Here is a 27,873-nt window from a genome sequence, read left to right as displayed (position 1 = left end):
GACTGGAAACATTACTAATGCCAGTATGGCTGGGAATTTTAATCTGGCTACAGGAAATTGTTTTAGTTCAACACTGGGATACAAGGTAGTTACTCATAAGGAATTAAAGATTTAGAACAATCTCTTCTTTTTACACGAACTAAGAGACAAAGAGCCATTATAATTCTAGTGAAGGATACTGTCTACAAATGGTGCAGCAAGGAAAATGAGCCACAATAGGCGAGCAGTCAACGCCTTACACTGTGTATTAATTAAACTGTAAAATGGGACTTTCTCCTCATTGTGCAATCTGATGCATTTAATTTGGCATGTAATTGATGATTGGCTGGCTATTTTCCCAATAAGCATAGAGGCATGCACGAGGTGGTCTTTCACCTCTTAGTTTTTGCTTGCAACTCACAGCATGGACAGCACTTAAACAATTTTGCATAATTTAAAGTCATTTCTTTTTTTCTTTTTGAATGTGGCTAACGCAGTAAGAGGTAAAGAGAATTTTGCTTTCCAAATATTTAAAATCTACGTGGACAGTGTTACCGTGTGGGGAGAAAGGAATGGCTGAAGACTCTATTTTAGCTAATTCAGTTGAAGCTGATGGAATTGTAATGAATGTATATCATCCAGAAGTTGACAATATAGAAGGAGCCGGAGATAGTGTTCAATCAACAGAAGAAAAATTACCAACTGGTGAGTTAAACAAATTCCTTATAACTGAAACTGTGACATCTACTGAGGGAACTAAATTCACTGTAGGAGAAAAAAGCTCTGATGCAGAAATGTCTGTTACAAACACTGAGAAAACCAGTTTGCCTGGGGAAGATAGTATCGCTGCTGCAGAAACCATTTCATGTATTAGCGAAATCAGCTCCCTTCCAGCAAAATTCAATGCATCTGCTGAGGAAACTACTTTGCCTGCACAAGAGACCATTCCAAGTTGTCAGCAAACTAGTTCACCGAGGAAAGAAAATATTCCTCTTGCAGAGACCATTCCAGGTACTGAAGAAAGGAGCCCCCTTACAGAAAAGTTCAATACACCTGCTCAGGAAGCCAGTTCACTTGCACAGGGGACTATTCCATGTACTGAGGAAACCAATTCTCCTAGGGAAGGAAATATTGTAGCTGCAGAGACCTCTGTATGCGTTAATGACATGAGTTCCTCTACAGAGAACGTCACTGCAAATATTCAGAAAATCAATTCATCTGCACAGGAGGCAATTCCATGTTTCGAAAAAACCATTTCACCTACAGAACAGGTTATTTCCACTGCTCAGGAAATCAATTATCTTGCAGAAGAAATTATTCCATGTAGTGAGGAGGCCCATATACTTCCAGAGATGGCTATTTGGGAGACATCTACCGATAAGACCACTCCATTTGAAAAGGAAACCAGTTTCCCTATTGAACAGACTGAGAAAATGACCCAACCTACATATGAAATAGAGTCAGCTACAGAAGAAGGCATTTGCTCCACAGGACGAACCATTATCCCTAGTATATTGACTATTCAGGAAGTAAATCCAGTATCTGAGTTAGTAACTTCATGTTCTTCAATAGAACAAGATATAATGGTAGAAAATTGCCCACTGGAAAGTTATATTTATGGTGAGAGAACTGAAGCAGGTAAAATAGATTAGTTTTTTTTAACTGTTTGAATAATGGTTGATAGCTAATGTCTATGATGTGTGACATAATTTTGGACAGAACACCTTTTTATTCAACTGTAACTAATTTGAATTAATTGATGTTAGTCAATACATGATATCAACAGACAACAGAACAAAGTCAACCTTCATCCTGCACAAAAATAGAGAATCCATATTTAAAAATAAACTTAAAAGTACAAGGAATCAGAAACTGTTGCCTTAATTATAATTGGTAGGTATCCTGCAAGAGAAAGGCATATTTTGAGTGTTAACAAAGAAATATTTAGTTGTAACAATTGTGGATCAGATGTTTTGTCAACCAACGTTAGATGTGAATGTATTGTGTTTTATATTAAAACATCAAATACCATTATTACACTAACATTTTAATGACTTCCATTCCATATTTTCAAAAAAAACTATTTGCCCTGATTAGCTAATTAATCCGTATATGTTCATCTGAAACAGTATACATTTCTTAAGACACTTATGATACTCAATTTATTGAAGGTTAACAATCAAACTAGTAAAACTTATTCGGTCAGCCCTCTGTTTCTCTCTCCACAAGTTCAGCAATGTGGGTGGTACAGTGGTTAGCACTGCTGCCTCACAGCACTGGAGACCTGGGTTCAATTCCCACCTCAGACAATTGTTGTGTGGGGTTTGCACATTCTCCCTGTGTCTGGGTGCTCCGGTTTCCTCCTACAGACACAAAAATGTGCAGGTTAGGTGAATTGGCCATGCTAAATTGCCTGTAGTGTTAGGGGAATGGGTCTGGGTGGGTTGCTTTTTGGCGGGTTGTTGGGCTGAAGGGCCTGTTTCCACATTGTAAGTAATCTAATTTGTATTGTCATTTTTCCAATAAGTATCATTGGCCTTTACTTCCTATCGACAAAAATCAAGTCCAGAGCAAAATATGTAAACAGTCATTGAAATGTTTCTGGTTTCTTTCGTTGGAAACAGAAAGCAATTCAAATTCATTTTTCTGCCTTAGTATTTTTAAGAAGTTTGGTTTGACAATAGAAGGGAAGAAAATATTGTATCAGATGAATCTGTTCTTTTCTGATATGACAGAAGATAGGATTTCCTATTACAACGAAGATATAGGGTAGAAATTCATGTTATACCATCCATTCTATGCTAATACCCATCAGCTGCCTGTTATACACAGTGGTAAAAACAATGACTGCAGATGCTGGAAACCAGATTCTGGATTAGTGGTGCTGGAAGAGCACAGCAGTTCAGGCAGCATCCAAGGAGCTTCGAAATCGATGTTTCAGGCAAAAGCCCTTCATCAAGAATCCCAATACTAAAATTCCATTGACTTCAATGGAGCTGAATATAGGTTGGAGCATGCCAATAGATGATCAATGTGCTTTGCACTATTGCTTAAGATGAATTATATTTCCCAATATATTTGTTATGTTTCTGCAACCCATACAGGTAGTTTACAACATGATACAGGTAGTTTACAACATGTTTTCAATTAATAAAGAGTGAAAAGAATCTATGGCTTAATCAAAATATCAAGTATTAATATTTAAATTTTAGTCCCTGCAGGCAAGGAGGTTATCCCTTTACCTACTGGAGAAGTCTATAAGGAGAACGGAGCAGATGCAAATGTGAAAGGTCCAAGCACTGATAATAATGATGATGAAGCTGGTACCAAAGAAGAGATCTACTCAGAATTCCAACAGGGAAATGGCTCATCAGGGTCTCCATCAACTAGTTCCATTCTCAGTTCGCAACCAGAGTCACCAATTAATATTGATTCCACTGAGGAACATCCAGGTGCTTCAAGGAGGCTTGATATTACCAAACACAGCTATTCCAGGTACAACACCGTCTCTTATCGCAAAATTAAAAAAGGAAACACAAAGCAGCGCATTGATGAATTTGAATCAATGTTAAACATAAATTAGATACTGGAAAAAAACCTGTAAAGATAATGTGTTTTTGTCACTTTAATTAGTTTATACGATTGTTTTTCACTTCTGAAGCTATAATAGAAAATAATTCAGCATTTAATTTAAATGCAAAATCAATATTGCTCCTTGAATTCAAACCTACAAAGCACATGAAGTGGATTATTACAGCAAATATTTATCAAATAAATGAGAAACATAGCTTGCTTAGTAGCTTAACTCAAACACTCTATTTTGGACATGTGATACTCAGTGCACAAAGTAACTAAACCTCCAAAAAAATGTGATTTAGCAAAAGGCTATGCCACATACTATTTGCTCCAAATCTAGCTTTTAACTTTGGAGGTTATTATATCACTATTGTATGTTAGGTCTATTAAGCTGTTCAGCTACAGCATAATAATGAAAAAAAAATCTTAATTCATTCTCTACTGAATAAACCATAATTCCATTCAGTGCGATAGTAATGAATGGTACTTGAAGAATCAGTAAGATTTTCAAAGTTACCACATTAAAATGCAGCACAATTGTTCCTTGTGAAAGTGGATAATCTGAATTAAAGCTTAGTGATTTCATGTGACCATATTTAATTCCGTTGAATGGATACTTTAGGTGCTATTCTTGCTGTTCTGAAAGTTTTTTTTCAAAGATCAATTACTGTCCTTAATGATTCTGTGTTGTTTGTGTGAACAGTAGAATTGGCTACTGTATTAGAGATTTACAAGGATGAAATAGTTATGTGACTTGAAACATTTTATTATTGTCTCCTGTAACATTAACAAGTTGTATTTCTGTTTTTATCATTGCTGCTCATTCTATACTCAAAAGTAATAAATCCATACACCAAGGATTTTGAACAATTTTATGATTCTTTCACTTGCTTGTGATTTCAATCGTAACATTTTTATCTTATACCATAGCACATAATGAAAAACAGTTGATATTGCTGCCTTTTAAATCAGATCTGGAGCAAACAAGCTCGCTGTTGTACAGACATGCAGTTACTGAATGTTTTTTTTTCTATTAAATTGATTTCTATCTAATGCACCTATTATTCTCTAATTGCCAGCTTAACATCAGTCCTTGCTTCAGAGGAGTGTAAACCAATTATGGTTCTGCATCATTTTTGGGTCAGACAGCTCTAACGCATATATGCTATATTTCCACTCAGAATGTAATATAATATTCAAATTTTAAAATCAACTTAACACGAGGAAATAACTTGGGCAATATTGAAAATATTTTAAAGGAATTTCAAAAGTCCATTCAACCATCAACTTTTTTCTAATAAATGTTCACTCTGGACAGGCACAGCTATGCTGGTGTATTTGCATTCAAGAGTTTCCGCCAGAATTCAACACACTACCGTTTTACCTATTAAGCAGTATTTGTCAATGGAACACAAAGACTGAGTAACAAAGTAAAAAGTGCAATGTGACAAATGTCACCTCCTGCTCAGTAGACAATAACATCTGGAAATATTATAATCGTGAGAATTAGTAATTTAATATTCCTCTAGCTATACCACTGAGTGAACATTTTTTTGGACAATTAAGTTTAATTATTTTCCAACTAGGAGTGAAGGAGAAGGATGTCACAATGGCAATTGGATTCTATAGTTTTTGTCTTCATGAAGCTCATGTTTCATGGGTAGAATGGGAATATCATGCTGAATATCACATAACCATAAATTTATTCATTCCTGAAGAAAGGCTTATGCCCGAAACGTTGATTCTCCTGCTCCTTGGATGCTGCCTGACCTGCTGCGCTTTTCCAGCAACACATTTTTCAGCTCTGATCTCCAGCATCTGCAGTCCTCACTTTCTCCTAACCATAAATTTAGTCAAACAAATGTTGCAAAAGACTGTATTGGAAGAACTGATCTACCAATAATTTTTGTCCCTTGAAGCACAGTCCAGAAGATTTATATTGGTATGCTTTTCAACTGCAGAGTGCCAGTATTAATGAGATTGTCTTCATGAGATCACCCCCATTAAGCAACAGTAGTTTCAGCATTGAGCATTAAAAATGCCAGCAAAGCATTTCAAAAACAATTATATGGAATTATACGTGTTGATGTGTGGCATGTTCCTTCCATTCTGATTCCACATTGAAATTAGTACTGTCAATTTTAGAAGAAATAACCTCATTAAATTGTATAAAAGCAAATATTGCAGATGCTGGATGTCTGCAATAAACACTGAAACTCCATGAAATATTCAGCATGTCTGGCAGCATCTTGGAGAAAGAAACAGTTAAAATTTCAGGTGTGAGACTCTTCATCAGTTTTGAGGCAATACTGACTAAGATAGCAGGAGAACTCCCTACTTGCTAAATAAAATGATGGATATTTATCTGCAAAGGTTTAATAATCTCATCTAAAATGAGCACACGGATACGAAAGCAATTAGTAAACTGAATTGCCAGCATAGATTATACTAAAATATATTATACAATGATAACAATGCTAAGCCAACTTGACATGTTGAATAAATCCTGGAGTCCTTTAGAAATTGTGCACTGTTTCAAATACAGGATGTCGTGTTGTACATCATTCTAAATACATCTGCTGCACAATTCCGCTGTTTACTGTTCAATTTAACTTTGTTATTAAAGTACACTTACTTAATTTTCTACATTTTCATGTGTCACAATTTTACAAACTATAGAGTACTGAACCAAATTAATATTCATACAGCATATAGTTCTATTAACGTAGACAAAAGTATTAATTTAATTTAACATTTCTTAAAGTTACTTGAAATTGTCAGGTAAAACAATTTAATAGATATACTGGCAGTCAGAAGTTTAAAATTTAAATTTATCATTATAAAGAATTTAAGTATACTTCAGTTCAGAATATGAGATTTTATTTCCTGCATTCATTCATGTCAATGCTACAAAACTAAATGTATTTGCTGGTGGCCACCTGCATTTTTCTGTGAAATATTCAGCTAGCTATAAGAAGTGTGACGTGGGCTAACACTCCAAAACATAGTGCCATAGAACACTGAAGATCTGTAGCTTGGGTTGTAATCGAAGTTATAGGTCAGTTCACCAAGCCGGTTGATTTTTCTGCAAATGTTTTGTCTCCCGATTTGGTGACATCTTCAGTGCTACGCAGGCTACACAGCACTGAAGTTGTCACCCAGTGGGAGATGAAATGTTTGCAGAAACATCAACTGGCTTTGTGAATTGATCTACATATTCAACTGCAACATGTGTTGTTGCACACAATTCCCATGTTAGGATTTTCCAATTTTGCTCATGCTAGTGAGGGAAGGTTCTGCCTGTTCAATATATCTGTTGGTGGCTTGTCTGAGATTTGGAACAAAAGTCATCCCAAATTGTACACAACTCTTCATGAAGCTGTGAAAAGAGCCTAGAAGCAGGTTATTGTATAACTCTTGAGTGGAACATGGCAAAATAAATATATACTTAAAATTAAGGGACTTAAAACATTAAACCGGGCTAAAAGTAATGACTTTACAAAACCATTGGTGGCTCAGTAAATGTCGAATGAATCCTCCCTTTAATTAAAGCAGCTTTTCAGATAAAATGGCTAAAAACAAGAAACACAATGCAGCAGTCTGACTTATCAGATTCAAAAACATTGGTAGTTAGTGTCAGCCTGTAGCCATCACAAAATATTTTTTGAATCAAGCCTTCAGTAATCACCATGACCAAGGTATTTACAATGATTTACTTGTGAGTCATTTACTAATTAAATAGCATCTTGTTCTTTTTGGACAGAAAGAAAAAAAACCTGCCTCTTTATTTCATAAATTATTTTATATCAACAATAATGTGACATTATGAAAAGATTGCCTAGCAATCGAAGTTGAGAAAATGAACCACATTCCTATGTCTACAACTACCTTGGCCGCTTTCCATGAACAAAATAAATGAAACAATAATGCAAAAGAAACACATGAATCATTCTTGTTGACTGGGAGTTGTTTACAATTAAAGAAACAAAAGCCTTTTATTTCCCCTAATTTTCAAATTTTCCTTACTGCTAGATTTTAATTTGTCGATCTTGTATCACTGCACAGCTGTATTTGCAAGGGAAATGGTGACACCAACTGGTGCATAAGGCACATAACTACACATTCTGCTACAATTACAAAGCAGAAATCTCTTGTAAGATATATTTTTTAAAAATCGATATCTTAATTATCAATAGTAAATATCAATTAAAATGCTTGCTAAAGCTTTCTGCTAAGCAGAAAGAGCTCAAGTCTTTATTTAGTCCTTGCATAATGTACTTCTCCAGTTCAGATGGTGCTGAAGTCAACACTAGAATGGGGATGGGAATTGGTGCTTGGCACAAATCTGATACACACATCCTGTGGTTTTGTAGCAACATGCGTTATTACATACACACAGTTCTTTGAAGTGCTGAATAAAGATAGCAGAAGCATTGATTTTCTTTTCCATTATTTAGCTAACCAGGAATCTCTTTTGCCCTTCTGCCTGTTGTTGGTGTACATTGGAAGGATTTGCAATTTGCCACTCAAGCTCTTTGACTATGTTGTGAATCCACCTTCCCTGGCCATCAAGTCCTGGAGTGGGACTAGAACCCAGAACCTTGGGCTCAGAGGTACTGATTCTCCCGAATTCAATAGACAACCTATAAGGCTATAAGAAACAGGAACAGGGGTAGGCTGTTTAACCCCTCAAGTCTGCTCTGCCATTCAATAGATCCTGGCTGAACCAACATTCTTCATATCCACTTTCCGGCATTTTTCCCCATAACCCTAGATTCCCTACTGATCAAGAATCTTTCTATCTCAGTCTAAATATGAACAAGAACTCTGCTCCCAAAGCTCTCTGTGACGAGGAGTTCCAAAGATTCACAATCCTCTGAGAGAAGAAATTCTTCCTTTTCTCAGTCTTAAATTGACACTCCTTTATTCTGAGACTATGCCCTCCGGTTGTAGATGCTACCAAGAGGGGAATCATCCTCTTCGCATTTAAACTGTCAAGCCCCTTATGAATCCTATGTTTCAACGAGATAACTTCTCATTCTTCTAAACTCTAGTGAGTAGAGTCCCAACCTGTTTGCCTTTGCTCACAAGTTAATCTCTCCATATTACAGATCATCCAAGTTAAACTTTTCTGAACTGTCTCCGATTAACTAATATTGTTAGTTAAATAAGGGGACCAAAATTGTTCACAGTTGCATCAGCATCTTGTACAATTGAGTCAAAAGTCCATAACCTTATATTCTAACCTCTATTTAAGTAAGGGCAGCATTCCATTGCCTTCCTGATTACCTGCTAGCTCTCTCTCTGTTTCGTGCACAAGAACCAAGTCCCTTTTTGTTACAGCTTTCCACAGGTTTTCTCCATTTAAATAATATTCAGTTCTTTTGTTCTCCCTTCCAAAATGAACAACTTTGTATTTTCCCACATTACACTCCATTTGCCAACTTGTTGCCCACTTAAATAAACTATCTGTATCTCTCTCTTTTTGTATGCCTTTCACAACTTGCCTTTCCACCTATTTTTGTGTTGTCTGCAAATATGGCTATATAACATTCACTTTCTCCCTCCAAGTCATTAGTCAGTTACAGTCCCAGCACTGATCCCTGGTGGAACCCACCGGTCACAGGTTGCCAACCTGAAATGCAACCCCTTATCCCCATGTGCTGTTTCCTGCCCATTAACCAATTCTCTATCCATGCCAACATGCTACCTCCAACACTTTTCTTATTTCTTAACATTTGGTGAGGTACCTTGTTGAACGATTTCTGCAAATCCAAATATAATGCATTTAATGGCTCCCCTTTATCAACTCTAGTTGAAATTTCCTTGTAAAACTCTAATAAATTAGTCAGACACAATTTTCCTTTCACGAAATCGCTGTATCTGCTTGCTTAGATTATGGTTTTCCAAATTTTCTGACATTACCTTCCTTAATGATTGATTCTAATATTTTTCCAATAATAGATGTTAAGCTAATAGGTCTGTAGTTTTCTGACTTTTGCCTCCTTTTCCTTTTTAATTAGGGCTGTCAAATTAGTAGTTTCCCACTCCTCAGTTACTTCTCCAGAACCCAATAATTTTGGGGAAAATACAACCATTGCATCCACTGTCTCTATAGGTATCTCTTTTAGGATTAGATGTATCCCTTTTAATGATATACCAAACATATGCATTTTGTAGCATTCCATACTGTAACTTACTGTCTGCAGCCTAAGGAAATCAAGCCTATTTTTTGCTCTGTTGACCTTATGGAGAACTGTTCTTGAACAACATACACAGTATCTTGCAACTTATACCATTTTTACTTTTGATCTTTATTGCCACAGTTGCCATTCTGCTAATTGCAGACTGTCTATGAAATGGATGTGATTACAAATTTGGAATTACAGGTTCTACAAGGTGTGCAGACTTGCAATTGATCAACAAACCATTCTAGCGAAAACCTACTGTGAAATATATTGGTCAAGGCACCTGAAACTTAGTTGAAAAGAAAACATTTACAAGCTAAGTTGTCAGAAAATTACACAGAAAATAATTTAATAAAAAAAACTAGTGAGTAGAATTGTTATAATGAGTGAAATAAAAACTTGAAAGCCTACAATTAAAACTACTTATGTTTTATTAATTTTTTTTATCATCTCACCAAATCTTATCATTTTGTCGTTTGGATTTGAACTGTTAAACTTCCCTCCTTTATATAAATATGAAAGAATACTTTTAAAGGCACTCAACAAAGGGAACGTGTCCAAATTACATTAATTCACAGATTAACATTTTTTTGTTATAATAAATTATTTTCCACAGTTTTCTAAAAAACAAGGTAGAAAAATACACCACCTTTGCAGATTAAACCAAAATAAGGTTTAACTTTTCTATTAGAGCAGAAAACTATTTGCCACTGCTGGAAGCCAAGTATTACTTAACCCCTATGTTCCAGTTCTCTCAGGACCCAACCTGAAAATATTTGCTCTTTAAAAGATATTTGCATATTATTTAGATGGCTCAATGTCCTTTGTTTAATATTCACTTATCTTGGTATCCATCCGATCAGATACTGTTTCAATCATAATGCTTTGAAAATGCTTGTGACACTATTATTGTTGTTACTTCCTTCAATCTTCATAATAGTTGGTAAATTTCCATTTTTGGTGACTGTTGACTGGATCACAGGAATTTATTGTTAAGATGTTTCCAAATAGATTTCCTTCTAAACACACAGGAAACTGAGACATCTCCCAAAGAATATGATCTGTCTATAAGATAAAATAATGTAATATTTAGCATGCTTTTAACAACATAAAAAGGCATTCTTTATTATATTATAAGCATCCCTCTCTTTTCTTAAAGTTTTTACTTCTGTGTTGAATGGTATGAAAGGAAAAAAGCTAAGAGACTAAAGGAATAAAACACTATTTTATATTGATACTGAACAAACCTTAAACTTCTTTGAAAACTATGATATAGAACAATTAAATGTATTGGAGGGTCATACTCAGTGTTTGGACTTTGGTGAAGGATCATTCAGAATCCATGAAAAAGATGACAAACTTTCTAGTGGACAAGTGGCCTAACTGCATTTACAAAGCCAGATAACTAACAGAAATGCCAGAGCTCCAAAAAAATGGATATTTCTCTTGCCATATAATGATGAAAGGTTTCACTGAATGTCAGCTGGCAACAATTTAAACTGTAGCTATAATTCATTTTTGATCATTTTCCTAGTACGGACAATATCCAGAAATACATAAAAGCACTTTATAACTGCAATCCATTTAGAAGTTACTAACAGACACGTGATCTGAAAGGGTAAAAATAACATTAAAGCATTGAGAGGCACTGTTTCAGTTTTGCTTCCACGTTGCTCTGTCATCTCCCACTCCTGTCCTTCAAATTGCATATCCTAGTCATTTGGAGCCTAATGTATTTCTGATTTACAAAAACAAATTTCTTCTGGTCAGGCAGATTAAACGAGCTACATGGATTTCAATTCAAATTGCGTGTAAAGCTAAAATCCATAGTTAACACTATTGAAAAATGTTACATGAACAGGTCTCATTCTTGAGTCACTACTCCCATAGATAAAAGAAGGGCAGAATGTAACTACATAGTTATAGAGACTTTCAAAATAATCTGAATGAAAAGTACTAGGAATGTTCCCAATTGAAGGGGATAGCTGGTGAACTAATAACTTTCATGTGCTTTATGTTCTTTTGGCTGTGACATGATCTGGAGTGACGAGTTCACACGATAAACAAGATTGTATTCTTTTAATTCTGACAGAGATGAGAGGGGGACATTCAGAAGTGGAAAAGTCTTCAAAGTCAATTTGGCACTTACCAATGTTGGTTCATCTATGAAGGACCGATGCAGCCACCTTAAATTATTGTTTCTTTTATCACAGGGTTTCATTCCCAACACTTGTTTCACATCCAACACAGCAATGCACATGTCTGTCTGTTTAATTAGTCTTAACCATGAATGACTAAAATGTTGGTTCTGTGAAGAAAATAAGTACTTCAAATATTTTGGCAAGAAATATTTCAGCCAACCTTCTTGAATAATACAAAGAATGATTCATCCTGGTGATGACAAGTCCGAGTAAGTAGGTACATTTCAATGAAGGAAGAAAATGGTACCGCTCTGAACAGTTCTCATGTTTTCCCACTGAATATAATTCAAAGGTACTTTCTGGGAGTTGAGGAGTTACGCTGGATGTCGCAAAATAGCACTGCCAATAAACCAGCAATGAGGTGAACACACATCTCCAACCGTAAAAAAAGCATACTCTTTCTTTTCCCAAAATATAGGAATATATCATGCCATTCCAACTCCAAATGTGATGTCATAGAAGAAAGATTAATTTTAGTGCAGATCACAGTGAAATAAATCCTACTGGAATAGGAAACTGCACATGTGTAAAGACTGAATTGCTGCCTAACAGTAGAGCTAGAAAGGTAAAAGAATTGTACAGACTTAGTCAAAAGTTCAAGGAAGCTATTGATAACAAACTTATTAATGCTAGAATACAACTTTCAAATGTTGATAGAAGTGCCCTGTTATCATTTATTTCACTATCAGCGGGGTGAGCACAGCTGAGTCAAAACACATAATCATAACCTTGTTGCTAGAACTTGAGACAGGGAAAGGTGAACATCTCTGTGGAAGGCAGCAGGTCAGGTTGTGCATAGTGTACTAATGGAGATTGACACACACTATAGAACTTCACTTAAATATTGTACCTTTGAGTTTAGGGAATCCTCCAAATTAGAGACTCCCCCAGAAATACACTGCAAAGGTCATTAGGGGACATATTGGCATAAGCAACTAAACAGGCATTTCCCATTCCAAACTTTGTATTCTTAACACTTTACTGTGACGGGGAGGGGGGGGGGCGCGTGCTTTGGCCCTCACAAAACACTAGAGAAAATTCAATCACAGAGAGTGACCAGAGGAAGATGGAACACACACAGAAATTGCTGGAGATAGTCAGCAGGTCTGGCAGCATCTGAGGACAGAAAGCAGAGTTAACATTTTGAGTCCAATGATTTTTCTTCAGAACTGAAAGTAACTAGGAATGCAAGTACTCATGTGTTGTAACTTCACGAGGTTGGCATCAAATTTATAGGTATGCCTGGTGCTGCTCCTGGCATGCCATCCTCCATTCTTCATTAAACCAGGTTTGATTCCCTGAATTGATGGGAATGATAGACTTGGGGATTCTGATTAAATACAATTCTTCTGATGGCCCACAGGGCACAATGGATGCATGGTTTCGCCTTGCTAGATCTGTCTATTGTTGCTAGAATCAATTCCAGTCGCTATGATAGTTGTGCCACAGAACTTGATGGAGGGAGAGGGTGGCACGGTGGCACAGTGGGTAGCACTCCTGCCACACAGCGCCAGAGAACCGGGTTCAATTCCCGCCTCAGGCGATTGACTGTGTGGAGTTTGCACATTCTCCCCGTGTCTGCGTGGGTTTCCTCCGGGTGCTCCGGTTTCCTCCCACAGTCCAAACATGTGCAGGTTAGATGAATTGGCCATGCTAAATTGCCCATAGTGTTAGGGTCTGGGGTAAATGTAGGGGAATGGGTCTGGGTGGGTTGCGCTTCGGCGGGTCGGTGTGGACTTGTTGGGCCGAAGGGCCTATTTCCACACTGTAAGTAATCTAATCTAATCTAATATGATGGTAGACATCGTCTCCATAAGGACTGTGCAATGGTCACTCCTACCAACACTGTCTATGACAGATGTATCTGCTACAGGCAAAATGGTGGGGATGATGTCAAGTATATTTTTTCCTCTTGCTGGTTCCCTCACCACTTGCTGCAAGCCCAGTTAAACAGCTATGTCGTAGGACTTGGTAAGCTCAATCAGTGGTGGAGCAACTAAGCTATTCTTGGTGATGGACATTAAAATCACCTACTAAATTTGGTATCCTTTGCAACATCATTGCATCCTCTAAGAGTTGTACACATGACAGGAGAACTGATTCATCAGGTGAAGAGGAGTGGCAGGTCATAATGAGCAATGTTTGACCTGATGTTAGAATTTTTAGAATCCCTACATTGTGGAAACAGGCAATTTGGCCCAACAAGTCCACACCGACCCTCTGAAGAGTAACCCACTCAGACCCATTCCCTAATCCGAACACTCTACATTTACACCTAATCTACACATCCCTGAATACTATGGGTGATTTAGCATGGCCAACTCACCTAACCTGCACACTTTTGGATTGTGGGAGGAAACTGGAGCACTCTGAGGAAACCAGTAACAAACAGGGAGAATTTGCAAATTCTACACAGACAGTCGCCTGAGACTGGAATCGAACCAAGGTCCCTGGCACTGTGAGGCAGCAGTGCTAACCACAGAGCCACCGTGCCATGTTATAAGACTTATGCATGGGCATATGAATTGAAGGGTTTGGAGGGATATGGACCAAATGCTGGCAAATGGGACAAGATCAGCTTAGAATATCTGGTTGTCATGGACAAGTTGGACTGAAGGGTCTGTTTGAATGCTGAACATCTCTCTGACTCTATGACTCAATATTGACAGCGAGGGAGATTATTCACTCAATTTATATGCACACATCTCAACTTATATGCACATTTTTAGTTACAAATCATGCTCTGGAGTCAACACTCATACTCACCTGTGGTCACCACAGCCCTGTCGTCTCTCACACCCATTTTTCACAATGGTTGTACAGTGAAAGGTGGGTAAATGTACCCTGATTAAACTTGACTGATTTGCAGTAACCCTTTTTAGCTCAGGCACATTACATGGTGAGGTAGACAAAGAGAACAAGTCCTCAGTTCCAACAGTCATCCCACCAATTGGTGATTTCAATTTCTTAAATGTATTTTTGAACTTGCTCAGTCTATTCAGTTCTGATCGACCTGTTTTAGGAAGGATATTATTAAACTGGAGAGGGTTTAGAAAAGATTTACCAGGATGTTGCTGGGAATAGAAGGTTTGAGTTATTGGGCGAGGCTGGATAGGTTATGCTTTATTTCACTGGAGCACAGGAGGTTGAGGGGTGATCTCAGAGTTTATAAAATCATGGTGGGTATAAATATGACAAGCATCTTTTCCCTATAGTGGGGGATTTCAAGACAAGGGAACATTTGTAAGGTGAGAGGAAAATAATTTAAAAAGGACATGAGGGGCAACTTTTTCACACAGAGAATCATTCGTGTGTGAAATGTACTTCCAGAGAAAGTGGTGGAAGACGGTAGGGTTACAATGCTTAAAAGACATTTGGATAAGTACATGAATAAGAATAGTTTGGAGGGATATGGGCCAAACGTAAGTAGGTAGGACTAGTTTAGTTTGGGGTTATGTTCAGCACAGGCTGGTTGGATCGAACAGTCTGTCTCTGTGCTGTATGACTCTATGACTACATGGAATCTGGAGTCAACATTGAGGATTCCCAGTGTCACACTCTTCCAAATGTATGCCACTGTGCTGCTGCCTCTGGACAATGTGTATTGTTGATGGAACATGACACACTCAAGAATGGTTTTGGTGATGTCTTAGACACTGTATGCAAGGTATGAATCCATGTCAGGCTGCTTTTTGACTACTTGCGGTACAGCTCTCCCAACATTGACACAAGCCTTCAAAGGTTAGTAAGCAGGACCTTGCAGGGTTGACCAAATCTTTGAGTGCCCCTGTCATTTCTGGAACTGTGATCAATGTTGGGTTCCTTTCATTCTCTTAGCTAACTTATTTTGGGGTTAGAAGCCTGACAGGTTTGTTAGGCCAATTCAGAGGGAATTTAAGAACCAACCATGTTGCTGTGAATCTTGAGTCATAATAGCTCAACTCAAGTTGAGGATGGCAGAGTTTTCTTGCCTTAATTATAGAATTGTAGAATCCCTACAATGTAGAAGCAGGCAGTCAGCCCATCGAGCCCACACTAACGGTCCAAAGAGCATCCCATCCAGACCCACCCTATTGTTGTAACCCTGCATTTTCCATGGCTAATCCATTTAGTCTGCACATTTCAGGATACTATGGGCAATTTACTATAACCAATCCACCTAACCTGCACATCTTAGGACTGTGGGAGGAAACCCACGCATATATGGGGACAGTTTGCAAAATCCACACACAGTCATCTGAGGGTGGAATTGAACCTGGGCCCCTGAGGACACTGTACCACACCAAAAGGACATTAGTGAACCAGATGGCTTTTTTTATGACAATCAAGAGTGGTTAGATTATCGTTTAATTCCAAATTTATTAATTCAATTTAAATTTCAACATTTGTTGCGATGAAGTTCAAACTCTTCTCCTCATTTGCCTTGATCTCTGTAATACATATCCAGTGACAGAAATATTAACACCATTCCCCATCTCTTTCCACATGATTACTGCCACCAAATGCCGTTTTGTGTGTTAAATCAGTTTTCTATCCAAATTACAAAGCTTCCCTAACTGTGGATTTTGACCTCCAGTAGGGTGCCAAAATGAGATTGTAGAGCCTTGAATTTCATGAAACTTGGACTGCATGAAACAGCTTGGAGGTCTGTTTAAATTCTTGCCTTTTTTTTCTAGAGTTAGATGGGCATGGCTATGCTTAAGCGATGACTAACCCCCAACCCCCACTCTACCCCACCATTTCAACAATTTCCTGCTGCCTCCTCAACGTTTGATTCTGGGGTCATTCCCCAATCTGCAGTAATAAAATTGAGTCACATTCAGAAAAAAATTGAGAAGCACCACCTTAGCACCACACATTGCATATAAAAATAATTATTGGTGAAAGATGCACTTTCCGTAATTAGAACTGGGATAATACAGTTAATGATCATCTATGGCAACTATTCTGAGATGGAGGATAGATCAGGCAGACGACATGCAAAAAGATCAGGAAATAAGTTAGTTTTCACCAGTGAGAAATGGTGGTGAGATATCATTTTAATTTAACAGCAAGAGCTGTGCTTTTCTGGTGCTGATCAACAACTTGCCAGCAGAAAGGGTAGGAACATTGGCAACCCTTTTATGGAGCTGAATTATTGAAATTCTAGACTGATTGGAATGACAGCATTGAAAGGTGCAACATTATGCTCGCCATAAACCCAAAAAATGCAAGCTGCGTTTACATTACTGACACGTTCCAGTGATCTCTGGTTTGCGTTTTCTTTGCTAAATTGGCTATGTTCCATTGTGGTGGTTTGCATGAATCTTGCAGTTTCGGCACCACATATTTACAAATCAAAATTGTATTGGGCTTTTATATACATCATAGGACTCTAAATTGCACATTTTGATGAGGTTCTTATGTTTCTCAAAGCCTTGGTAGTTTATATCAATTGGACCAAAGTGTGAGTAAACATAAAAATAGCAGGAAAACAGCAATAGGATTAACACTGTGATTTTGTTCTTAAGAAAATCAAGGTGATTGATCAAACTTGGTTTCAGCGTAACACAGTTGCTGTCTTACCTTTTTACGAATGTCACACATTTCAAATGAAAATGTGCCATTTTCAACAGCAAGACATTTTCTCGTTCCAACATTAAAAAGCTAGAAATCGATAACAATCATTAGACGTAGGAAAGCGTTGCATTTTATCAAATGCTACTAATCTGTGAGAAAATGTTAAACAGTCAATATCTGCTTGTCCATATAATAATACTAACTATACTGACAAATATTTTGAAATCATCAACATAAAGCAACTGTGGTGACCTGCTTTACAGCCAGAAAATGAAAGCTTATGGCATTTTTTTTTACACAAATTTGTTAAGTTTTTTACACTAATATCTTATAGTAGAGTATAGTACAAATTTCAGAAACACAGATTCTGCATTTCATGCGCACAAATTCATTATGTAACAAATTGAAGAAAAGTTTCACAACTACAGGATCTGTCACAATTTATATTGAATGGCAGTGTGCTGTAACTAAACACCACTGAAAACTTCTATTTGCCTGAATATGGCTTTTGTTAGGGCATTAGAAGACAACAATGTATTAAACTGACCATTATTCTGTGTATAAAATTAACATATTTTCTATAGCAACCACAGAATCATAGCATGCTTATGGAACTGGAGGCTATATAATGCATTGCATCTATGCCAGCTCTCAGCAACAATAACTCACCTATTCACATTTCTCTATTTCCTGATGCCCACAAATTTCTCCTACAATCGTCCATATGTCTTCTAAAAGCCATAATTAAACCAGAAATCACCACATTCTCAGGCAGTGCATTCTGGATACTAAGCACTGTGATTGATAACTTCCACATATTTTAAGATTACCTTTTAAATTCACAAGAAGTTGCCATTAAATTCCAGGTTCCCCTTCCTGGTTTTACCTCAAAAACAATGTTTCACTATAAGAACTTACCAAGCCATCACTTCTCACTAACGATGTCCGTAAATCAGGGTAGACGTTTTCTAAGTACCATTTAAAGCTCTCACACTGGAGTTTTTTCCGGAGTTCCTTTTGCTTTCTTAAGTCTCCAATGTTAAATTCAATATTATTTGTGTTAAGAAGGTGATGGTAACCATGACCATAGAAAATATCAACATATTCATCCAGCCAAACCTCTGCTACACGGGCCAGATTCCGCTCTACTGTCTTAATTCTGTCCTTTGGAAATGTGTATGGATTGCCATCACGGAAAATATGGCCCACTCTTGAACATGGGATAATCTCAATTTCTCCTCCACACATCCAGACCTGCTCCACAAACATGAAGAAAATATTTAAGTACGTAATAAACAGCAGCAGGAGTAAACAATACAGGCCTTCAAGAATGCTCTGTCACATATTGTGCTAATAATAATTGATCTTCTGCCTCAATTTGGCTTTGCCACTTACTCTTTATTTTCTTTGATATCTTGAGAAATAAAGTATCTGTCTACTGTAGCCTAAAATATACTCAATTACAGAACATCCACAAAACTTTGAGGCAAGCAATTCCAAAGATTCACAACTCTTTCAGTTGAATAAATTTCTCAGAATTTCAGCTTTATTAAATACTCACTCTTCATTCTGACAATGTGCCCCTGTGTTTTAGTATCCTCAGCCAGTGGAAAATACCTACCATGTTAACTTCTCCCTGAAATGTCTGATTCAATGCAATCACTTCTCATATTTTGAACTTCACAGATTATAGGTCCATTTACTCGGTCTGTTTTCACAGGACATCCTCTCATCCCAGGAAGTAATCTAGTGATCCTTTGTTCAACCGTGTCCAAAGCAAGAACATCCTCCACTAAATGTGGAGACCAAAACTGCATACAGTTCACCAAAGTCCTGTATAATTTGAGCAAGACCTCATTCTTGTGCTCCAATCCCCTTGCAAAAATGGTCAACATACCACTGGCCTTCCTCATTTCTTGCTTTACTTGTATGTTAACTTTATGTTCCTCGTATTAAAAACATCAATTTTTAATATTGTCATATCTTTTAAATATGTGCTACTTCTCCATTCTTACTACCAATGTGAATAACATTCCATTTGCTAACATTGATCTCCATCTGTCACTGTATAGCCCACTCACTTAACCTGTTTATATTTTACTGCCCCTTTGTTTCCTTCCCACAGTTTACCTTGGTAGCTACATTTGCACCATCAGCAAACTTGCAAGTTCTAAAGTATTCAATTTAATATTACTTATAAGACTTAAGTCAATTACAGTGGTAAATGAGTTGGGAGATTCAACCGTAACACAGGTAGTGAAATCTGTCCACTTTGGGACACCAGCTCACGATGTCTGGTTAACTGGGTGTTTATCTCTTGTTCTGTTGACTAAAGTTTATTTTCTTTCTTTACTTCTTGCTGTGTGCCTAATTACTAAACATTACTCCTTATTTGCTTGCTGTTACCTTTATGTAGATCAGTGGTATCCCTGAACTCTGACTGGCTTTCAACAAATGACGAGCACGTAAGACCATAAGGGTAAGTAGGTCATTCACCTCTTCAAGACTGCTCTGCCATTCAATGAGATCATGGCTGATCTGATAATCCTCAAACCAACAGTTTTGCATTCTCCCTATAGGCTGTGATTCTCATTTTGACTAAAACTTTGTCTACCTCAGCCTTAAATATACTTAACACCCCCACCTTGACAGCCGTCTTTGGTAAGGAATTCCATTGATTCACAATCCTTCAAAAGAAGAAATTCTTCCTGATCCTTGTCTTAAATGTGTGATCCCTCATTCTGAGATTATGTCCTCTAGTTTTAGACTCTCCCAAAAGGGAAAGCAACATTTCTGTATCTACGCTGCCAAGTCCCCTAAGAATATTGTATATTTCAACGAGGTTGCCTCTCAGTCTTCCAAATTCCAATAAATACAAGCCCAATCCACTCAACCTCTCCTCATAGGACAGTCCTTCCATACTCAGTCTGGTCTGCCTTCAATGCCAGTATATCTTTCCTTAGAAAAGGGGCCCAAAATCGTTCGCAGTATTCTAGCTGTGGTTTGACTGGTACCTTGTACAGTTTTAACAAGTCTCTCCTTCATATTTCATTCCATTTGAAATAAAGGGCAACATTCCATTTGCCTTCCCCATTACCTGCTGAACTTGGACAATAGTGTTTGCTAGCACAAGGACTCCGAAAGCCTCCATGCTGTGGCTTTCTGCAGTATTCTCCATTTGAATAATATTCATCTCCTGCCAAAGAACATAACTTCACAGTTCCCATATTATTTTCCAGTTGTCAAGACTTTTCCACTTAGGGTGAAAGGAAAGGTTGGTTGGTATAGGGAATGCTGGATGACAAAACAAATTGAGGGTTTGGTTCAGAAAAAGAAGGAAGCAAATGTCAGGTATAGACAGGATCGATCAAGTGAATTCTTAGTAGAGTGTAAAGGCAGTAGGAGTATACTTCAGAGCGTAATCAGGAGGGGTAAAAGGAGACATGAGGTAGCTTTGGCAAATAGAGTTAAAGAGAATCCAAAGAGTTTTTACAATACATTAAGGACAAAAGGGTAACTAGGGAGAGAATAGGGTGCCTCAAAGATCAGCAAGGCAGCCTTAGTATAGAGCCGCAGGAGATGGGGGAAGATACTAAACGAGTATTTTGCATCAGTAATTACTGTGCAAAAGGACATTGAAGATATAGAATGAAGGGAAATAGATAGTGTCATCTTGAAAAATGTCCACATTCTAGAAGAGGAAGTGCTGGATGCCTTGAAATGCATAAAAATGGATTAATCCACAAAACCTGATCAGGTATACCCTAGAACTCTGTGGGAGGCTAGGGAAATGATTGCTTGGCCTCTTACTGAGATTTTTGTATCATTGACAGTCACAGGTGAGGTGCCAGAAGACTGGAGGTTGACTAATGTGGTGCCACTGTTTAAGAAAGGTGATAAGGACAAGCCAGGGAAGTATAGACTGGTGAGCCTGCCATCCGTAGTTGTTGGGGGGAATCCTGAGGGACAGGATGTACATGTATTTGGAAAGGCAAGGACTGATTAGGGATAGTCAAAATGGCTTTATGTGTGGGAAATCATGTCTCACAAACTTGATTGAGTTTTTTGAAGAAGTAACAAAGAGGATTGATGAGGGCAGAGTGGTAGATGTGATCTATATGGACTTCAGTAAGGTGTTCGACAAGGTTCCCCGTGGGAGACTGATTAGCAAGGTTAGATCTCACAGAATACAGGAAGAACTAGCCATTTGGATACAGAACTGGCTCAAAGGTAGGAGACAGAGGATTGTTTTTCAGACAGGAGGCCTGTGACCAGTGGAGTGTCACAAGGATCGGTGCTGGGTCCACTACTTTTCATCATTTACATAAATGATTTGGATATGAGCATAACAGGTATAGTTAGTAAGTTTGCTGATGACACCAAAATTGGAGGTGTAGTGGACAGCAAAGAAGGTTACCTCAGATTACCAAGGGATCTTGATCAGATGGGCCAAATGGGCTGAGAAGTGGCAGATGGAGTTTAATTTAGATAAATGTGAGGTGTTGCATTTTGGGAAAGCAAATCTTAGCAGGACTTATACACTTAAAGGTAAGGCCTAGGGACTGTCGCTGAACAAAGAGACCTTGGGTGCAGGTTCATAGCTCCTTGAAAGTGGAGTCGCAGGTAGATAGGATAGTGAAGAAGGCATTTGGTATGCTTCCTTTATTGGTCAGAGTATGGAGTACAGGAGTTGAGAGGTCATGTTGCGGCTGTACAGGACATTGGTTAGGTCACTGTTTGAATATTGCATGCAATTCTGGTCTTCTTCCTATCGGAAAGATGTTGTGAAACTTGAAAGGGTTCAGAAAAGATTTACAAGGATGTTGCCAGGGTTGCAGGATTTGAGCTATAGGGAGATGTTGAATGGGCTGTTTTCCCTGGAGCGTTGGAAGCTGAGGGGTGACCTTATAGAGGTTTATAAAATCATGAGGGGAATGGATAGGGTAAATAGACAAAGTCTTTTCCTTGGAGTGGGGGAGTCCAGAAGTAGAGTGCATAGGTTTAGGGTGAGAGGGGAAAGATATAAAAGAGACCTAAGGGGCAACCTTTTCACTCACAGGATGGGATGTGTATGGAATGAGCTGCCACAGGAAGTGGTGGAGGCTAGTACAATTGCAACATTTAAAAGGCATCTGGATGGGTATATGAATAGGAAGCATTTGGAGGGATATGGGTCAGGTGCTGGGAGGTGGGACTAGATTGGGTTGGGATATCTGGTCGGCATGGACGGGTTGGACCGAAGTGTCTATTTACGTGCTGTACATCTCTATGACTCTATGACATTTATTTAATCTGTCTATCCCTTTGTAGCCATTTTGTGCCAACCTTGCCATTTTGCTTCCCATCTAATTTTATACCATCTACAAATTATTACATTCAGTTTCAGATCCAAGTAATTAATATATATTGATATAATAAAAGTTACTGGTTGCCTTTTGAAAATGGCTTCCTCATCTCAACTCTGACTCCTATTTGTTAGCCAATCCTCTACCTTCGCCAATATGCTACTTCCACCACCAGGGGCTCTTATTGTATTATGTAGCGTAACATGTGGTACCTTATCAAATGCCTTCTGAAAAGCCAAAAACATTACATCTATTGCTTCCCTTTATCAAACCTGCAAGTTATCTCCTTAAAGAATTCTAATAAATTTGTCAGGCATGAAGTCATAAAGCCATGCTGATTCTGCTCGATCATACAACGCATTTCTAAATGAGCCACTACGACATCTATGATAATAAACTCTAACATTTTCCCAATATTAGATGTTAAACTAACTGGCATATACTTACCTGTTTTATATCTCTTTCCCTTTAAAAATAAAGACATTACAGTTTCAGTTTTACAATTCTCTGAGACTCTTCCAGATGCTAAGGAAATTAGATACTACATGTGCATCCACTATCTCTTTGCTATCTCCTCCTATAGTCTAGGATGGATCTACCCAGTCCAGGGGCCTCAGTTAGTTTCCCTAGTACTTTTTCTCTCCTAATAATTATTCTATTTACTTCCTCTCTTCCTGCTGCCCCTAGATTATTTTGTAATTTTGGAACGCTTTTAATATCTTCTACTCTGAAGACTGATGCAAGGTATTCATTCAACTTCTCTGCCATTTCCTGGTTCCTCATTATTATTTCCACAGCCTCATTTTCTATGTTCAATTTGGGTTCTCTCTTCCTTTATATATAGTTAAAGAAGCTCTTAGCTGTCCATCTTGATATTATTTGTAAGTTTACCCTCAACTTCCTTTTTTTTGGTGTTTTTTTTACTTCTTAAAACTTTCCCACTCCTTTGGATTACTACCTATCCTTGACATATTGTATGTTTTTTCTTTCAATTTGATGCTCTCCTTACCTTCCCTGGTTAACCATGGTTGGCTTAACCCCTTCTTCGAGTCCTTTGTTTCCTCACTAGGATATATCTTTACTTTTAACCCTTCAATATTTTTTGAAGCGGGTGCCATTATTTCTCAACCTTTGCTGCTAAACTCCTTTTCTGGTCCACTCTAGCCAGCTCTGCCATCATTCCTTTGTAATTACCTTTATTTATGTTTAGCACAGTTGTTTTGAATGCAGGTTCCTCATTCTCAAACTGAATACTAAATTCTACCATGTTATGGTCACCTGTTTCCTCAGGAATCTTTTACTCTGCCACCACTTATTAACCCCACATCACTACACATCACCAGATCCAAAATAGTCTGATCCATGATTGGATCCACAACATATTATTTCAAGAAACATTCCTCAATAAATTTTATGAATTCTTCCTCATAGCTATCTCTACCAATCTGACTATTCCAATCTGCATGAAGGTTAAAATCCTCCATGAATAATGTACTACCTGTGTTACATGCCCTCACTGTATCCTGATTTATTCTCTGTCTCACTGTATATCTACTATTGGGGGGCACTGAATCAGTCTCAAATCCATGTTTGTTGCCTGAGCATGTTGTTTTAAAACTTAATATGAAAAGCAATTTATTATGATTATGTTTCCTCCAGAGGATCTATGTCATGAAGTTACTAATTAAACATGCCTCTTTGTACAATACTATTTCCTCAATTATTTCCTGAACATATTTCTCCAGGAAAATTCACAAATGTATTCTGCAAACTCATCTTCCAGATTATATTTGACAACTTTACTCGTCCAGTATGTATAAAGACTGTGATAATCACATTTTTAGACAAATAGCATGAGGTTTAGAATAATATCCACAGCACAGATTTAACTTTCATTTTGGCTGAGGTAGACTTGGGACCTATTTCCACATTTGACTTTAAAATGGGAAGAAAGCTATGGGGGAATTAACACTCTGTGGGGCTTTGTCACGGGCTCAAGATCCATTACGGAAAGAACCTTGCCTACTGTACATGTCAGAATAATTCAAATTATATAAAATTTTCTTCACTATTACATTGGTTGTTTGTCATTAAGCTATGATTTTTCAGGTATTCCTCAGTTCTAGAATAAATGAGGCTTTTGACTATGTGTACTTAATGATGATATCATTGTAAATATCCATCTTTCTGCTCAGTACTTGATCATTTTGGTGTAAGGTCAACAATCTTTACTATCAGCCTTGCTTAAGGTGATTTTGAAAAATGCATAATTTTCTTAAAAAAACACAGGTGGGCAAGAGAAACCATAGAGGATGACCAATGACTTTCTGAATTAGAAAGTACCTCTGTCCAAAGATTGATACACTCACGCCTAGAAATTATGGTCTACTTCAGTTCACCTTTTTGTTGAGGACAGGTTTTGGTTCTCTTAAAATGTTAGAAAATTACATTCAACTCTAAGTTATAGCATTCACGTTTGACAATAAACATAATATGGACTCCTGGTGAAAGGTATATGATGGTACCTTAAATGACAGCTCCATGTTTTCTCCACCCCATACCTCCAAACCTGCATCGTAAGTACCCAATTCGTAAAAATATTTTTTGTCAATTGAAAATAATCCTCCTGCCATTATTGGACATCTAAAACAAAAATAATTATAGAGTTAAAGCAGTGTTATATATTTCATTGGCTTTTAATTTTTGTACAATGTAAAAATTGGTGGAATGCAGCATTTTCACTGCAACCATAATTTCACCTGGATTTCCCCAAACACAGCATGTAGCCAGTAGCAAGGAATGGTTCCAATATTACACACTCTCTCAGACCCTTTCAGTTATTAAACACCTTTCCTTGCAAATTGACCAGAGGAAATTAATCCTGTCGCAGAAATATACTGAATGAGATAAGAACTAGGGGCAGAATTTTCCGAGAAGTGGCAATCTCATGCAGAATACCACTCTGCCCCTTTTTTATTTACAAGAGAGGTCTACATTTCTGCAAGGAGATCTCACTTCCAAGTAGGGTTCCTTCAGAAGTGCAGAGCCGCACTGTCAGTCTGACATAAGGCAGAACTGTCAGAGGAAGGTAAGCCATGTGCCTTTTTCACTGTAGTCAGCAGCCATACTTTGAAATTTAAAGGTCCTGACAGCTACTTCGACAGCTGCTGTCAAATGGTTAGTGCATAAGGTAATTGCGATGTTAGGGTACTGGGAGGGTAAGGTGCCCAATGGGTAAAAGGGATAGGGTGCCAAGTAAGAGTGTCAGTGGGTAGAGGTGTGGTGCCAGGGAATAGGGTGTCAAGTGGGTAGAGTACCAGGGAGCCAGGAAAGTAGAGTAGCGGCTGGGGTGTGGGTAGGCTGATAAATGTGTCAGGTACCAAGGTACAAGGTGATCAGGTGAGTGATGCAGTGTTTAGGGTAGATTTAGGTCCATGGGAGAAATTAGGTCTGTTGGAGAGTAGAAAGGGTGGGTGTCAGCTATGGGGAGTTTTGGATCTGGTACCAGGTGGCTTAGGTTGGATCAGTTGGGTTGGGGAAGGGGTGAGTTTAGGTGTGGAGCTGGGAAGAAGGGAGCCTGCCAAGTGGTGGGGTAAGGAGTATCAGATAAAGTCTGGAAGCGAGGGAAGTGAGGTTCAACTGGGGGTTGTCAGAGGTCGGGTGATGTTTGTTCTGTCTGTGTTAGGTATGTAGGTATAGGGTCTGTGTTAGGTATATATAGGGTCTGTTGCACAGTTACTTAGAAGTTAGACTATATATTTAATAGTCCGACCTTTCATAAGTAACTACTCACTTAATTTCATTAGAATCTTCCAAATTCTCCAACTTAAACGGAGAATTTCAGATGGATTCAGGCATTAGGGAATTGCCCAGCAGAAACTTCTATTTCATGGGCAGTTTCTTTGCAGTGCACTACAACAGGTATATGCACTGGGTCTCCCACCTGTGCTGGAATAACTGCTGTCTGGCCATCAAGAAATCTGGGCATAGATTGCTAGGGCTAGGAAACAAATACAACCGGCTGCTAGAAGAATAGGGCAAGAAACAATAGACTAGCATAGCAGGAATAAACAGAATATGCCAAAATGCAGTCTATGTTTCAAAGCAAATACTGAGAAATAACTTACATTAGATAGTTAGCAAATAGGATTTGTAGGATTCATCAAGTTATAATGTAACATTATAATGGAAGTAGGTTTTCATGATATTTTCACCTTGGCTTTATTAAGCAGCTCAAATGAGGAGTTTAGAGTCAGAACAATTTCAAAGATGCTTATGAGGAATTGCAAAAATAAATTTATTGACAATTATTTTCCCTATTAATTTACCTAATTGGGTCCATTTCTTTTAGATTATATTTTTTAATAACTTCATCAGGTATCGCCTTCCACTCAAAATTCATGGGCCAGGTAAATACTCCCCGTAGAAAACCACTTACTCCTACGTAGCTAAAGTAGAAACAAAAGTTTTAGACATTACACACATTACTGATGCACTTTTGAATGAAGACATTTCTAGAAACAAATAGCAGAGGCAATTCCATTAAAGTTTAAAAAAAAGCAAAATAACAAGCTGTAAGTCCATAAACACTGTCTTAGAAAGTCAATAAGAACCATCACATACTTCAAATATTAAATCTACTACAATAATTCCATGCAGATCACAATAGCAAGAGCAGAGCATTACTTTCATGTGAACGGGTTGGAGCAAGAACTACGGTTTTACATAATTGTAAAAAGGTGCGTGAACTCATTCTAATCTGTTCGGAAGGTCAGTATTTTTTATAATGACATGGTCTGTAGAAACACTGTTCATGTGTCAGAACTAAATTCTGTTGATTAATTGCTAATTGTAGTGGTCCTAAAACTTCCCACAATTCAATGTACTGTATTGCTGTCAACCTACATGAAGTTGGACAAAGTTAAAAAAATCACACAACACCAGGTTATAGTCCAAAAGGTTTATTTAGAAACACTAGCTTTCGAAGCACTGTTTCGAAACATGAAGCTGCTCATTCTGTGGCTA

At 37.8% G+C, this 27,873-nt stretch overlaps 2 protein-coding genes across 3 annotated transcripts in view; one reads left to right on the top strand and one right to left on the bottom strand.

The window, feature by feature from the left end:
• Positions 1-217: 217 nt before the first annotated feature.
• On the top strand, positions 218-6,192 carry ermn (ermin). 2 transcript variants are annotated; one of them, XM_043693794.2, is made up of 2 exons: positions 218-1,599; positions 3,192-6,192. In XM_043693794.2, the coding sequence occupies exons 1-2, from the start codon at positions 552-554 to the stop codon at positions 3,560-3,562; spliced, it is 1,419 nt and encodes a 472-aa protein (XP_043549729.2). In that variant the 5' UTR covers positions 218-551; the 3' UTR covers positions 3,563-6,192. The 2 variants fall into 2 exon arrangements, with proteins under 2 accessions (XP_043549729.2, XP_043549728.2); XM_043693793.2 differs by having other exon boundaries at positions 219-1,617.
• A 3,459-nt stretch (positions 6,193-9,651) lies between these two features.
• The window catches only part of galnt5 (polypeptide N-acetylgalactosaminyltransferase 5), a 72,796-nt gene continuing 54,574 nt past the window's right edge, over positions 9,652-27,873 (bottom strand). Inside the window, exons 5-10 of the mRNA XM_043693792.2 lie at positions 27,177-27,296; positions 25,374-25,491; positions 18,422-18,757; positions 17,510-17,590; positions 11,893-12,051; positions 9,652-10,808 (exon numbers count right to left, since the gene is read on the bottom strand). Of these exons, the coding sequence (XP_043549727.2) occupies positions 10,668-10,808; positions 11,893-12,051; positions 17,510-17,590; positions 18,422-18,757; positions 25,374-25,491; positions 27,177-27,296 (955 nt within the window). The 3' untranslated portion in view covers positions 9,652-10,667. The remainder of the gene's footprint in view (positions 10,809-11,892; positions 12,052-17,509; positions 17,591-18,421; positions 18,758-25,373; positions 25,492-27,176; positions 27,297-27,873) is intronic.

Source organism: Chiloscyllium plagiosum, unplaced genomic scaffold (assembly GCF_037043375.1).
Source record: "Chiloscyllium plagiosum isolate Xiang-an unplaced genomic scaffold, Cpla_swu_hap1 HiC_scaffold_7, whole genome shotgun sequence".
NCBI classification, from domain to species: Eukaryota; Metazoa; Chordata; class Chondrichthyes; order Orectolobiformes; family Hemiscylliidae; genus Chiloscyllium; species Chiloscyllium plagiosum.
Note: the sequence above shows the minus strand (reverse complement) of the source record. Positions and strands in the feature narration are given on the sequence as shown.

Excerpts from the sequence above, each read along its gene's own strand:
- ermn (XM_043693793.2), top strand. The coding sequence starts at position 552 with ATGGCTGAAGACTCTATTTTAGCTAATTCAGTTGAAGCTGATGGAATT. Across the intron at positions 1,618-3,191 it reads TGGTGAGAGAACTGAAGCAG|TCCCTGCAGGCAAGGAGGTT; the intron begins GTAAAATAGATT and ends TTTAAATTTTAG.